The sequence below is a fragment of the Chelonoidis abingdonii genome, chromosome 7 (genome assembly GCF_003597395.2).
Source record: "Chelonoidis abingdonii isolate Lonesome George chromosome 7, CheloAbing_2.0, whole genome shotgun sequence".
NCBI lineage: Eukaryota > Metazoa > Chordata > Testudines > Testudinidae > Chelonoidis > Chelonoidis abingdonii.
Genome location: NC_133775.1, coordinates 95,671,475 through 95,686,994, shown reverse-complemented (window position 1 = coordinate 95,686,994; position 15,520 = coordinate 95,671,475). Strand labels below are relative to the sequence as shown.

The window sequence follows — 15,520 nt, the reverse complement described above, 5'->3', positions numbered from 1 at the left end:
CTCTGCACTGTACCTTCATATGGTGTCAAGTTACTTATTGGTAAACCTGGTACCATAGTCACTTCTACTCAAGAAACAGGTGCCTGCCAAACTACCAGTGTTGGAGTCACTGATACACCAGGCTAGTGGCAGGAAAGAGGAAGCCTTCCACTCCCTAAAAGATTCAAGGATGACTGTGCTCTTTGGGACTCTTATTTCCTGAAGAAGAAGCTGACATGATAGATCATCTTTTTAGACAGTGCTCTTCTGTCCCGTGTTAGTCAGCTACAGAGATCCTTATAGCTGGTTAGGAAGAAACTAATTCCTCTAATGACTAGCCTGTGCCACTTCCTCCTCCCACCCTACAATCTGGGGCTTCCATTAGGTAGCAGGTTTGATGCAAATGTCAAGAGCCTAATAGGACCAACAGAAATTTTTTGTTCTCACCCCCTGCATAAAACTTGTAAAAGTTTTAAGGCCTCATGCAGTTATGTCAGACAGCATGCCAGACTTCACCTGTGCTCCATGAAGGGATGATTGAAATCAGTACATCCTACCCAGAGACACTAGATGAACAGGGTCGTGGTACCACAAGAAGTCCTCCAAATTAAATTGTGGAAAGACGCTTTTCAAGTATGCAACAGAAAATCCTCCTCTACACTTTCCTACCAAGGTTTTGAGGGATGTATCCACTCATTTAGATGGTCTTCAGATTCAAGGCTTCTGGTCCCCCCAGGAAGCTCTTCTCCACATAAACATCCTAGAGCTCACAGCCATTCCTGCCACTTTTTCATAGTACAAGTGGGGATAGACAAAATCACAGAAATGCACATCAGCAGGCAAGGGGGAGCAAGATCATCCGTATTCTTGTCAGGAAACCATACATCTGTGGAATCAGTGTATTCTGAACCAAGTCACAGCAGTGGCTCTGCACCTTCCTCGCCTTCAGAACACCTTGGCAAACCACCTTAGTAGGCATTTCTATGACCATGAGTTATCTATAAGACTCGGGCATACAGAGCATCTTTTGCAAATGGGGATTTCCAAAAGTAAATTCACTTACAACAGATAGGAACAAGTGTCAGATATTTTATTCCGGTGGGTGTGCAAGCTCAGGATTCCTAACAGATGCCTTCCTTGTCCCTTGAACACTGGGTTTGATGTATACTTTTCGACTGATCCCCATGATCCTGAGGTTCTTGAGAAAACAGGATGCAGGGGACACAATTGAAAGACCCTGAATGAGTTAGGCAGTTCTGGTATTATGATCTGATGAATCTTTCAATGCAGCTCCTCAGAAACCTTCGCTGCTTTGACTGATAGTCTCCCAGAACAACTGCCAGGTCCTGCACTTGAACCCAGCATCACTGTACCTGACAGCTTCAGTACATCCACTGAAAGGGGCTGTTCACAATGGTGTGCTCCAAAGCAAGAAATCCATAACCAGGCTGACTTACAAAGCTAAAAGAAAGATTTTCTATTTCGAAATAAGGGAGAAAGGTGGTGCTGAAATCCAAATCTCAGTGATACTGGACTATTTCAGGGCTATCAAACAACCTGGATTTTCTATCCCTTCCAAAAGGGTCCTTTTAGCAACAATATCTGCACAATGCCCCCTGATCCAGGGCCACGCTGGATTTTCCCCATCCTACAGCAGCAAGATTCCTGAAGTGTCTCCTGCTTGTTTTCCCCCTAGTTTGGGAATCATTCCTTCTTTGGACTTTAATATAGTTTTAGCAGAATTGATGAATGCCTTCTTCGAGCCCTTAGCAACTTGTTCCCTATACTACCTCTCAATGGAGGCTGTCTTTTTGGTAGCCATTGTATAAGCTAGGAGGGAAGGGGAGCCCTGAATTCTCAATATACAGTATTTCATAAGGAGACGATTACTCTTAGACCTCAACTCTAGTTTTTACTAAAGATTGTGTTAGAGTTCCATATAAACCATTTCTAGTTTTTCATTCCTAAACCTCACTCAACCCCCAGAAAAATGTAGGCTTCGTATGCTTAATGTACTAAGAGCACTGAAAAATCAACCAGGAAAATACTGACTATTTGTAGTTTTTGCTATATTCTCTGTCCTCATGGAGGTTATCCTAATTCACGGCTTGTCAAATTTCATTGTCCAAAGGTGCAATAAAAATTACTATGCAGCCCCAGGAGGGGGGACTGAAGTCTGAGCCAGCCTGGACCCCTGGTGGGGGAGGGGGGGGTAAGCCAAAGGGCTTCAGTCTGAGGTAGGGGGCCTGAAACCTGAGTGCAGAAGCCCTTGGGCTTTGGTCCCAGGTCCCAGCAAGTCTAAGCCAGCCCTGGTGACCCCATTAAGATGGGGTCCCGAACCACTGTTTGAGAATAGTTCTCCTAGTGAGTCTCTGAGTAAAAGGAGATCAGTTAGCCAAGATAGATCTACTTAGCCATATTGTAGCTCGTTCCCCTAGAGCTCAGGCAGCCTATGGCTGAGGAACATTCCTATAACATTTGTAGAGCAGCTATATGCATTCTAAGCCACACCTTATTATGCTATTCCTTAGTAGAGGCTTCCAGGCTGAATGCAGCACAGCCCTATTAAAACTGGTGGTAGTCATTATTTAAGTAGAATTTCTGTTTCCCACCTCCAATTAGACAACTGCTTAGTTGTCACCAAGAGGGGAATCTCTGTGGACAGTTGCTTGAAGAAAGAACAGTTACTTACCTACAGTAAGTGTAGTTCTTAAGAGATGTGTTATCACAGATTCCACAACCTTCCCTCCTGCCCTTTCACAACAGAATCCTATTCCTAGAGGAGTCAGTATTGGTGAAGGAACTAAGAGACCATTGGGCCCCTGCCTTGTAAGCCCTTGAGTGGGGGGGGGCGGCGGGGGGGTGGGTCCAGGGCAGACCTGGCTTCGAGGTCGCTCTTGGCCAAAATAATCCAGTCTCATGTGCGTGTGTACAGAGCATGGCATTTGTGTGGACAGCACATCTTGAAGAATTGCAGTTACTGTAGGGTAAGTAACCATTGTTCTTAAAAACAAATGCAAAACAATTATGCTAATATGTATTAGAAATCTCAGTATGGCAAATATGCATCAATAAAGGTTAGATTCAAAGGTTTAATTAACCCTGTTACATAGTTTCTAGCTTCACTTTAATTAAATTTAGATTTTCACTGCAGGACCTGAAGAGTACTAACTCTACAATCACAGTGACCAGTCCAGCAGTTTAAGTTGGTTATACACTGGGTCATATAAAACTAAGTATTGGAGACTTAGCTCTACATTTAAGTGTTTTCTTCTAATTTCAGAAGATGCAAGTAGACCAGGAAGAGCAACAAAAGAATGAAGAGCAGCAGCAAGCACAAGCTGACAGTAAGGCAGAGTCTGAAGAAATGGAGGTACTAAGTGTATTTGATGTCTTAATGTCTGCTTAGCTCGTCTGGTTAGAGCATTTTGCCTTCTGGAATGTTTGCTCTGTAATGTATAATCAGAACCCATTCTCCACCCCTTGCCACAGAACTAGGTTCTGTGACTTGAATTGGGTGTCCCTTCAGTGCGGAGGTGGGCAAACTTTTTGGCCCGAGGGCCACATGGGTATGGAAATTATAAGGAGGCCATGAATACTCACGAAATTGGGGGTTGGGGTGCCAGCCCTGGGGTGGGGCCAGAAGTGAGGGGGCTCCAGGCTAGAGCAGGGGGTTGTGCAGGGGTGTGTGTGGGAGGGGGGCTCCAGCTGGTGGTGTGGGCCCTGGGGTGCAGGAGAGTGGGACCAAGGGGTTCGGAGGGCAAGAGTAGGATCAGGGCTGGGTCAGAGGTGGATGGGGTGCTGGAGGGGGTCAGGGGTACAGGTTCTGGGCAGCGCTTACCTCCAGTAGCTCTTGGAAGTAGCGGCATGTTGCCACATGGCTCTGCACGCTGCCCTGTCTGCAGGCGCTGCCCCTGCACCTCCCATTGGCCATGGTTGGCGGTCAATGGGAGCTGCGGGGGCAGCACTTCGGGCGGGGGGGGAGGTGTGCTGCCGCTTCTGGGAGCTGTGCGGAGCCACAGCACCCGTTGAATGGAACAAGCTCCTGATCCTGCTCTCCTGATCCTGCTCGAGGGCTGGATTAGAACATCTGAAGGGCCAGATGTGTCCCCTTGGACCATAGTTTGCCCTCCCCTGCTTCAGTGACTATTGCGCTCTAAATATTGTGTTTTTTTTAATGCAGACATCTCAGGCTGGATCAAAAGACAAGAAAATGGATCAACCTCCTCAAGCCAAGAAGGCTAAAGTAAAGACTAGTACAGTGGACCTTCCCATTGAGAATCAGTTGCTGTGGCAAATAGGGAAGGATATGCTGAACTTATTCATTGAGAATGAGGTAAAATAACTGAATGGTACTTTTACCTCTATCTAGGCTATAGTCTTACAAAGGTGGTCTGCACAGATGCTGCTGGTCACGAGGTGCTGACTCTCCACATTTCCAGCTGGAGAAAGGCAGAGGAGAGGGTGAGATGTTATGAAGAGCAAAAGCAGACAGTATGGCTAACTTTCTCCAAGAAGGGCAAAACTAACTGCACTAAGGACAGCTAAAAATATGCACCTTTTCCTGATGAGCATCTGCTGTAACTTGCTACAGGGATATTCTACAATTGCAAATTGGGAATATGGCTATATTTTAGAAAAAGTGCTTTGTGAACTGATGCTAAGTTTCTGAACCCATAATCTAGGTATTTATTACTGCACTCATCACGTTCGTTTCTGAGCACCTATCTAATGTCTTGCAAGTTAGTATTTTCAGTGGAAAAATGTTACAGGTATAAAAAATGCATTTAATGTTAGCAGGAGCGGGACAATTTAATTATATAATACAAACTCCAGAAGAGAAGCTTGCGGTGCATTTTTTGCCACCAGAAATGGTAAAGTAAGTTAATCAAAGGCTAATATCTCAATTCTTGGGTCGTGTGGCATTTGGGGAGCTGTTAATAGGTCAGTTAATGAAGGCTGGTCACTTCAAATCACAAGACTTCCAAGGACATCTGAGACCTTAAATGGTAAAAACACCACAGAATGAGGTAACCAGTAGCTCCTTTTTCTTTACAACTGTGTAAAGAATTCAGTATGATTAAAAAATCCTGTGCACACTGTTTACAGCAGCTGAATTTTTCTGATTTGTAATGACTGTTCTTTATCAGTAGTACTGGATTGCTTTATAGATTTATTGGTTATTCTGAAGCTCTTGTCACCTGCTCTAATCAAAGTTAATCCATATGGTTCCCTGAATGTCTGCTACTAAATCATTGGTATCTCGTCAGATGGCCACAGCTAGAGCACTTGTCCTCCAACTGCCTGGGCAATTCAGATTGTATTGGCCTTGGAATTCTTTGCGATGTTAGTCAGTCTTAAAACTTGCAAACTATAGAGTACCAAGTTTCGAGTTGGATCAGTATGCTGCCTAAATTGAATTCTGTGTTTAAAAGTAATTTGGTTATTCAGCTCTCTGAGACTGTACATACTTTTTTTAAGCCAGGGATTGTCACTACAGCAACCAACACAATGAGTTCTCAATCCTGACTGGGGACTCTGCGTTCCATTGTAATACAAATAATACAGCTTAGCCTGTCGGTGTCATTGTCATCTTAAGCAAGATCTCCAATACGGAATTTGTTCACCATCACCTTCCATCTTTCACAGTTGCAGCAAAGTTGTAAAACTGTATCCCATTGAAATACAAGTCCATATGGCAATGTTTCTGATGTAGCTGTCTCTTTATCCTCTTCCTGATTTGCCTGTGATCGTGCTTGATAGTTTGAGAGCTTGAAGTGAGTTGTTCTATGAGCGACAAATGTGTTCGCTTGCTGCTGAAATCTAAGGCGTTGGACACTGGATTGGCAGGCGCACGTGTGCTGTTGTGCTAGTTTTTTGCACTGGCTCAGGAAGTGTTGACCTTGCAAAGAGTTGGAAAGTGGGGGAGAATTTCTGGAGTCTGCTGGGAGGGGTTAGTCCCAGCCACCTGAAACATTTCCTTTCTTCCTTTAAGGATCCAAGTCCTACTTACACTTGGTACTCGTCCTCCCTCAGCAGAGGAAATAGAACAGGATGATAGCACTCTGATCGCCAAAAAGTACTTCCTTTCCAAACCATAGAAGAATCTCCCTTGGAGATATCAAAGCAGAATGAAAGTGCCCAAGTAATGCAAAGAAGTCTTATTAGCAGCTTCAGAATTGAATTTGATTCCTAAAGTCTGGGTTACCTTTACATAGGCATCTCTAACTAAAAATACAGCAATCCTTATGGAAAGCAAGCTTCTTCTCAAGGAACTAACAAGCAGGAGAATAAAATCATTCATCAATTAAAATTTAAGCTTAGATGGCACAGATACCCTAAAGGCTGACATCAGTCTGCTTCTCAATGGCTGTTGTAGTGTGGGCAGATGAGCTTAAAAATGCATTTCCCCACAAAAATACTCAATGGAAATTCTCTATCCTGATGGCTTCATTCATCTCTGATGCATCCATGCATTTGCTTATACTCGCTCCTCAGTGTATTGTCTCTAATGCTATTATAAAAATTTTAATTGAGCTCTAATTTTGAGTAAGATTGAACTAATTTCTTTTCTGCAGGGTAAAATGATCATGCAGGATAAACTGGAGAAAGAGCGGAATGATGCCAAGAATGCAGTGGAGGAATATGTTTATGATATGAGAGACAAGCTGTGTGGCTTATATGAGAAATTTGTTAGTGAAGATGTAAGTATTGCCAATTTGACTAATACCTTTTTTTGTTCTTTGTGGCCTAAAATTTCAGGTCTTGTTCATTAACAGTCTTTAAACGAAGTGTGTCAAACACCCTGGATGTGTTTGTGGCCTGCATGTTACATTCAGAAAAGTAGCTTTCAGTTTTTAAGAAAAGTAACTTTCTAGTCCTCCATGGTTATGAAAATAACCATTCCAAACATGAGACCAAGTGTAAACTGATAATGCCTTTCTTAGTTTGCAAACTAGCTGAGATAAGAACTCAAGTTTCAACTCCTCTGCCCTACATTAATCTCAGGGAAGTGTTAATTCTAGAACCCAAATGATAACACTTGAATGCAAATATTAACTTTTTAATTAGTGATCATTCCCAGGTGAAATAGAGAAGGGAGTTGAAGCAAAGCTCAAAGGGATGAGAATGGGAAGTACTTTATTGTCATGGTCAGCCTCACTTGGTGGATAAAATATTCTCATTTTTAGGACTACTGATTTTTTTACCCCTGATCTCAATGCAAATCTCCCACAAGTTCTGCTGTGAATTCAAAGATTCCAAGGCCAGAAAGGACAATTGTGACGATTTAGAACTTCACCAAAGTCATTCCTAAAGTATATCTTTTAGAAAGAATTCAGTGATGGAGAATCCACCAAAACCCTTTGTAAACTGTTCTAAAAGTTAATTACTCTCACCATTAAAAATGTACACCTTATTTCCAGTCTGAATTTGTCTGGCTTCAACTTCCAGCCATTGGATTACATTATAGGTTTTTCTGATAGATTGAAGAGCCCATTGTTAAATATTTGTTCTCCATGTAGATATTTATAGACTGTAATTAAACCCCTTCATTTTCAGTTTAAATTTTTTTTACTGAAAAAAAACCAGATTTTACATAAAAATTTTTCCAATTTCACTCTACTACTTCTGTATCATTCAAATATATAAAAAATAACTTTTATTAGGAAAATACAATACATTGCAAGAGAGATGTATTACAATAATACATTAGTCTGTGTGTGTATATGCAAAGCTGCCTGTTAAAGTAAGACTATGTATTGGTGGTGTAGAAGATATACACAATAAAAAGGCGTGCACACACAAGCTCTGAAGTGTGTGCACAGCTGAATGTACTGATAAATCTCACGTATGCATTTCAAGCTATTAGCAGATAACAGTTTAAAGATTTGACACACTAAAGGGGGAAGAAAATGAAAATCTGTATCAGGATGTGTTTCACACCTCAAGGGAAGTATTCAAAAGTTCAAAAACAAGAAGAGGATGAAGCTGAGAGTATGCTTTGCAAATGGTGTGGTCCAAGTATTTAATGTAAATATTATTGGCTAATAGTTCTAAGTCTGCAACAGTACCTTGTTTATTCAAATGAAAAATTTTTATTTGAGGATTAGAGATGTATTGTTAAACTCAAAGGTAGTTTTGTTTTAGTTCTGCAGCAAACCACATTCAATTCTATTCATCAGAGCATTAATCTACTGAGTACTTCCCCCCCATCTTTCTGTCCACCAAAATAACCCCTAAAATTTATCTAGAAATTTTTTTGCATGATTTTCATCTTTCTGTTGTAGTAATAAACACCTACAAATCCTGGAAAAAATTAAATAAAATAAAAACTGAAAATTAAGGGCTCTAACTGTTGGTCACCCCTTAACCTTTTCTTTGTTAAACCGAATAGATTGAGCTCTTTGAATCTCTCTTGGTTTTTTATTGTTCTGTAATTCTTGTGACTTCTCTGAACCGTCTCCAATATATTAATGTCCTTCTTGAATTGTGGGCACCAGAATGGGAAACAATATTCCAGCAGCAGTTGGAACAGTGCTGAATATAGAGGTTAAATCACCTCTCTACTACTCAAAATTCCTTTATGCTCTTCAGGATTGTTGGCTCCTTTGACCACAGCCAATTGAAGATATCCATTCTTAAATTTATGTTCCAGCCCACAAATGAGAATAGAATTCAGCCCTTGTCATAGATTTACACCCCTTACTCTATGATCTCTATCTTACAATAAGGCTAGGTGTACACTAGAAACTTTTGCTGGTAAAAACAACATTAGGGGTATAATTTTTGCATTTCTATACCAGCAAAAGCTCTAGCTTAAATGGCAGTTATAGCAGAAAATAGGCTTGTGCCAGTATAGCTGGGCTGGCAAACCCTTTCTAGGGTAGACAAAGCCTCGGTTTAAAAAAAAAATTCTACTCTACGCCAACACTTCAAGCTTTCTTTAAAGAAAATATTTTAAGTTCTAACAGACCAGACAAAATGTCCGTCATGTTTCAGGAAAGAGTATCCAGATGACACCAGATGTTTATCACTTTTGTCTTATGGGAGATAATCTCTAAAATCAGTATTCAATTCATATTGGTTGTTTCTGGTCTCAGGATAGAAATAGTTTCACTTTGAAATTGGAAGATACTGAAAATTGGCTGTATGAAGATGGTGAAGACCAACCCAAACAAGTTTACATTGATAAACTAACTGAACTCAAGGTAAGTGGCACTTCAGCACTGTAGTTGTCATCTTCAAGTCTCAATTGAATTTATTCCACTTAAGCTATAAATCAGGCCCTGATGAACAATAAATTTATTTAAATGAGTTGGGAGGTGGTGTTGCTTGCAAACATGAAAAAAATAATTTTAAGAGCATAGGCAGGAGAAGCTTTTAATTGAGCCTAAAATGAAAGGAAATGCCAGTGATGCGAGTGCTGGATTGTGTAGGCGTTTTTCTCCTGAATCTCTTTGGAGAAGGAAGGAAAGGTAGATGTGAGAATTGCTACTTGCTCTTAAAAGGTAACACAGGTGACCTATAACAGGAAAATGTTTTTATACAAATGAGCTTTAAAGTTATGGAAGACTAATTTTGGAGGCTAGAAGAAAACTACCTTGCCATATGATTTAATCCTAATGTTAGTCAAGCTCAATCTCCTGTACAGTTTATCTAAAGTAAATTGGAAGTAAAAGGTTAGCTATATTCTGTATTGCCAGCAGGGGTGAAGATGCTGTAATGTCTTTAGCAGGAATACTAGTGAATTTGAAAGCATTCTGTAATGTATTATGAAAAGGTATAATGAACTATTTTATTGTTTTTGAATAAGATAAACTTGTAATTAGTCTTGGTAAAGCTTCCCCAGTGTGGCTTTTGTTTTGATTTATAAAATATTTTAATATGTGAATAAGTAGAGCCCTGTACTTTCACTTGACAATGGTGATGAAATACACACAATACCAGTATTTGACAAAAGGTGGGACATGTCCCCTGAGGTGGGCATTAAAGCGAACTAGGGAACTTTTAGTGCACACTGGGCAGGGTCTACACAGATCAAATAATGTGTAACATGTTAGTATGCTATAGAAATCACACCCCTGTAATGCACATTGCTGCTTCATGTACACAAGCCCTGAGGTGACAGAGCATGAAACAATAGTTCAGAGACATGAATTGCCTTCTGCACTTCAGTTTGTGCTAACTAGAATGTCAATGATGATCTAAATGTCAATAGTTAACTTTCAGTTCCCATCAAAGCATGTAAGAAAGGGGAGGAAGCATCATATTCTGAAGAACTACAACAGGGGTAGGGAACCTATGGCACATGTGCCAAAGGCGGCACGCAAGCTGATTTTCAGTGGCACTCACACTGCCCGGGTCCTGGCCACTGCTCTGGGGGGCTCTGCATTTTAATTTAATTTTAAATGAAGCTTCTTAAACATTTTAAAAACCTTATTTACTTTACATACAACAATAGTTTAGTTATATATTATAGAATTTTAGAAAGAGACCTTTTAAAAACCTTAAATTAGAGTGAATAAATGAAGACTCAGCATACCGCTTCTGAAAGGTTGCCGACTCCTGAGCTACAGTATGGATGTGCCTTCAACACATGGCAGGGTTGGAGGGTGTGAGGCTAATTTCTTTTCCTAAAATGGGAGGAGGGGACTCAACTTTCAAAAGTTGGGAAGCTCTGCCATGTATTAAAAAGTCACTGTAAGTCCAATACAGTGCTATTTAAAATTTCAGTAACCTGTTCTGTCCTTTATTTCAGTCTCTGGGTCAGCCTATTCAGGCTCGGTTTCAAGAATCAGAGGAAAGACCAAAAGCATTTGAGGATCTGGGGAAGCAAATACAACAGTATATGAAAGTTATTCATGCATTCAAAGCAAAGGTATCTTCAGTTTTTCAAATGTTTTGCTGCTGATTATAAGGAAGTGTTGAAAAGCTATCTTGGATTTCTTTCCACCTTTTTTCAGCATAAGATATGGTGGGAATGGCCAACAAATAATGCAGTCTCTCTTGGTTAGGGGAGCAGTGGCAGGAATTAACTTCTCAATGTTTAATGTTGACTTTCTTTCTTACAAATAAAACTAAGACTCTTGTATGTTCATATAATTGGAATGATGGCTGCCAGTGATGCTTGTAAACCAGCTTTCTCCCAGACAAGTGGAAATCACAGAGCATTATGAAGTTCTGTGGCTGCCTGCTCTCTTCCATTTGACCATACTCAGAATGGTACCATGGGCTGCTCAGCAAAATTGTTTGCTCTGCTAAGTGTAAAATAAAGTTTCCCTTTGGACAAATTCCAGCTGACAATCCATTCTGAAATTTGGAGGATAAGATTTGATGGAGAAGCAAAACAGATTTGTTGTTTAAAATAGTGTCACTTACTGTGCAAATGTATAAATGTGCTGTGTAATTTTTTTCATACTTTAGGATGAACAGTATGACCATTTAGATGCTGCAGATATGGTAAAAGTAGAGAAGAGTGTAAGTGAAGCTATGGAATGGATGAACAATAAGCTTAATCTTCAGAACAAGAGAAGTCTTACTTTGGACCCCGTTATAAAAACTAAGGACATCCAAGCTAAAACTAAAGTAAGATCTTGTTTGACTTTGCAGAGAAATATGAAACCAGTTTCATTTTGCATAAATGGTATGAGTTATTGTTACCAGTTATTGTTATAGTATCAGAGGGGTAGCTGTGTTAGTCTGGATCTGTAAAAACAGCAAAGGGTCCTGTGGCACCTTATAGACTGACAGACGTATGCACCATGCATCTGAAGTCGATATTCACCCACGAAAGCACATGCTCCAGTACGTCTGTTAGTCTATAAGGTGCCACAGGACTCTTTGCTGCAGTTGTTGTTATAGTTGCCAGTATTTCTTTATGCTCAGAGAGCTCTGAGGAGGAGGTAAGGTGGGAAATAAGAGCAGTACTATTTTCAACTGCACCTTGCAAAACTATGTAGTGGCACTTCCGCCTTCAGCTGGGAGCACTCAACTAATGTTATCATAAGACACTTTAGGTGATGACTGTAGGTATAAGCCTTAATGTGTGCTCTAACTTAAATTCTCTCAACTCTTATTTTAGGAATTGACAGGTATCTGCAATCCTATAATCACAAAGCCAAAACCCAAGGCAGAAATCCCTAAAGAGGAGCAAAATCCAGCTGAACAGAATGGACCAGTAGAAGGCCAGGGAGATGTCAACATAGGGTCCCAGCCTGCTGAACAGGGCACTAATACAACTGCTCCAACAGCTACAGAAAAGAAACTCCCAGAAATGGACATTGACTGAATGTCAGCACTTGTTTATATTGCAAACTACAATAAAGCTTTAAATTGTCAACTTTGTACGTTCTGAATATAAATTGGAGCAAGTGAATACTACAACTTTATCACAGCAGTGTTTGGAGAGGATAGGTCAATGTATTGAGTCAGAATGCCTAAGTAGCTAACTACTACTCAGTCAAGTATATTGTATCTCTTGCCATAATGTATATTTAGAAGTCCCTAGTAATTCTTAATAGATTTACTGAAACAGCCATCATCTGATTCTGTTTTATTATGTTCATGCAGAGTCTTGATTTAAAGAAGTAAGATGGCAGAACTTGAAACTTCCAACTTACCACTAAGTTTCTATTGTGGTTTTCAGCAACTATGTTGTAAGTGTCCATTAATATTTCAAAGACTACATGGAGATGGCAGTGAGGTTTTTAGCTCTTTTCCAGAGCACAGAGGAACATAAGCTAAATTAAATACCTTTTGAATCTAGTTCTTATTTCTCATTAACAGATACAATATGGACATGTTCCAGTCTGTGAATTCCACTAATTTCATGTTTCCACTTGTGCAGTTGATAGCTATGGAAGGTATGGAGTCATGAGTGAGGTGATCTGTATACCTGTGGTATTATGTTCCTAAGAACTGAGCTCAAGATTCTTCCTCAGCTGGGGTCCATGCTCCATTATGGCTAGAGCATTAATACTGAGTATAAAATCAAATTCAGATATCTGATATGCAGAGTAGCAATTGTATACATCTATATTTCAGACCATCTGAACCTGCTATTAGATATGCAAGCGTCTGTGTTCATGGTAGACTCTCCCTAGCTATCTAAATATTGTACAAAACTTTTGTCCCTAGTTAAATTAGCTGCTTGTAGAGAGATTGAGGATTTATACTCCTGGCTTCTTGAACTGATGGATGACTTTGATTAGTTGCTAACCATTGAAAGAGATACTTGTTTCCATGAGACCTGCATTTGAAACGCTTGGTTTAATTATCTTTTCAGCAAGAGAAGTTTGACTTTTTTTCATGAGCTCCTCTACCCATAACTTTGCTTCTAGTATTGATAATTGTCATATAAACCTGAAAATGTTAATTTGTATGTGTTTTAAATCAAAAGTTGAAACATCCGCATATGTTACAAGAAATAAATGCACTGGACTGTACTGGATTACTTTTTTAAATGGTCAGGTATGGTCAAGGCAACAGTTGCAACTTGGGGATAAATTGATAAGTGACAGCAGCCTCAATTTTATTTGCCACAGTGATGTTTTTGAAGTAACAAGAAGTTGCAGTGTGTACAATCTGCTCCATTTGCTCTTTCTAGACAAATGCAAGAATTGAATGGTATTCCTTTAATTAAAAAAAAATCAGTTAGAACATTGTATGCTTCTACACTAGCTCACTTAAATCCATTTTATGGGGCTTCAGAAATAATATATGTCTTAATATCTTATGGTAAAGGGTTGTGACTATTGAACTTGCTGTTAAATGATACCACCACGTGTGCAATATTTCCTGTAGAGTGGCTGTTAAGAGTTACCTTGGGGCTTATCCTACAGTTAACAGTACTTGCAACACTCATTTCAAGTACACCTCTACTGTGATATAACGACCTGATATAACAAGAATTTGGATATAACACAGTAAAGCAGTGCTTTGGGGATGGGGGGCTGCGCACTCCAGCAGATCAAAGCAAGTTCAATGTAACATGGTTTCACCTATAACACGGTAAGATTTTTTTGGCTCCCAAGGACAGCATTATACTGTGGTAGAGGTGTACTGGAAACACTTTTTTCTTTTTAAAAAGTGCTGTACACTCAGAATTAGAATTCTTGTGAAACAGTACAATTACTGGTCCAAATGCACTGTCTTTGAGCAAACCTTAAAACTGTATCAGCCCACATCAGTTCAGCTTGAATCACTTCAGGCCTTGGCTATACTGGTGCTTTACAGTGCTGCAACTTTCTCGCTCAGGGGTGTGAAAAAAACACCCTCCCTGAGCGCTGCAAGATACAGCGCTGTAAAGCGCCAGTGTAAACAGTGCCGCAGCGCTGGGAGCACAGCTCCCAGCACTGCAAGCTAATCCCCATGAGGAGGTGGAGTATGTGCAGCACTGAGAGAGCCCTCTCCCAGCGCTGCCGTTGTGACCACACTCGCTCTTCAAAGCGCTCCTACAGCAGCACTTTCAAGTTTCAAGTGTAGCCAAGCCCTCAGTACTAGCTCTCTTAATACTAGTTCTGTTAATACTCCCACTGCACTCCTATAATATTTCCACTCATTCTTGAGTGACTACTGGAATCCAGCAGTATCACACATCTGTCGTCCTCCCATCCACCAGTTCCACCAATTTTAATTTTTTTTAAAAATTCCTGTTTTTTTTAAAAAACTTGTTTGAGGATGGAGTCATTGATGTATTAGGATTAAGCAAATACTAAGTGACCATATGTATGCAAGATCAGACTAATCTGAGAACTGTAAACAGTTACCTGTAAGACACAAGATCACAGGCTGTTGTATACTTGCTTTGCATTTTTCAGATTTAAAAATTTTATTAAGATGTTAAAAAAAAAAAAAAAAGGTGAATAATACGGAGTGTAAGCATAGAAGTTTCTGGTTATCAGAGAATATATTACATATTGTGCCTTGCTTCGAAGTGGCTAACAGCAACATGACATATACTGCTATCTGGCACTGTCATGGGATGTTGCTTCCCAGGTGCTGGAGTCAACCTCATATGAATTCAGGTTTGACTTCAGGCTGTTTATATTGTTGGCACTGGCCATCAGAATAGGTGCCTTGACGTATCGGACCATAAACTATGGCCTTGGTTATTCCTGAGTCAGCTGTACAAATGCAATGCCCAGACCAATGCAGCTGAGCTTTTTATGAGCATATTTTGAATGCCAGAAATCCAACAACTAAGAATTTCATTATTGGGAATCTTATTGCACCCTTTGATCCGGCAAACAGACCAGAATGAGCTTGTTTACATGAAATGAGTAATATTTTGACAGCCCTCTATATACAAAGCTGTTTTAAAACACTAAAGAAATGAGTTTTGTGTTGTACCTAAAAGTGTGAGGTAGGTGACTCAAGCCATGTCTACACTACGGGATAATATCGAATTAGCTAAAATCGGTTTTATAAAACTGATATTATAAATTCAATTTCATGCGGCCACACTAGGCACAGTAATTCGGCGTTGTGCGTCCATGGTCCGAGGCTAACGTCAATTTCTGAAGCGTTGCATTGTGGGTAG

The 15,520-nt window shown here is 40.1% G+C and overlaps 1 protein-coding gene across 1 annotated transcript in view; it reads left to right on the top strand.

Moving 5' to 3' along the window:
• HSPA4 (heat shock protein family A (Hsp70) member 4) overlaps positions 1-13,424 on the top strand; it is a 36,348-nt gene extending 22,924 nt beyond the window's left edge. The window contains exons 13-19 of the mRNA XM_032769118.2: positions 3,263-3,352; positions 4,163-4,315; positions 6,558-6,683; positions 9,081-9,188; positions 10,739-10,858; positions 11,404-11,565; positions 12,062-13,424. Of these exons, the coding sequence (XP_032625009.1) occupies positions 3,263-3,352; positions 4,163-4,315; positions 6,558-6,683; positions 9,081-9,188; positions 10,739-10,858; positions 11,404-11,565; positions 12,062-12,268 (966 nt within the window). The 3' untranslated portion in view covers positions 12,269-13,424. The remainder of the gene's footprint in view (positions 1-3,262; positions 3,353-4,162; positions 4,316-6,557; positions 6,684-9,080; positions 9,189-10,738; positions 10,859-11,403; positions 11,566-12,061) is intronic.
• Positions 13,425-15,520: the final 2,096 nt, after the last annotated feature.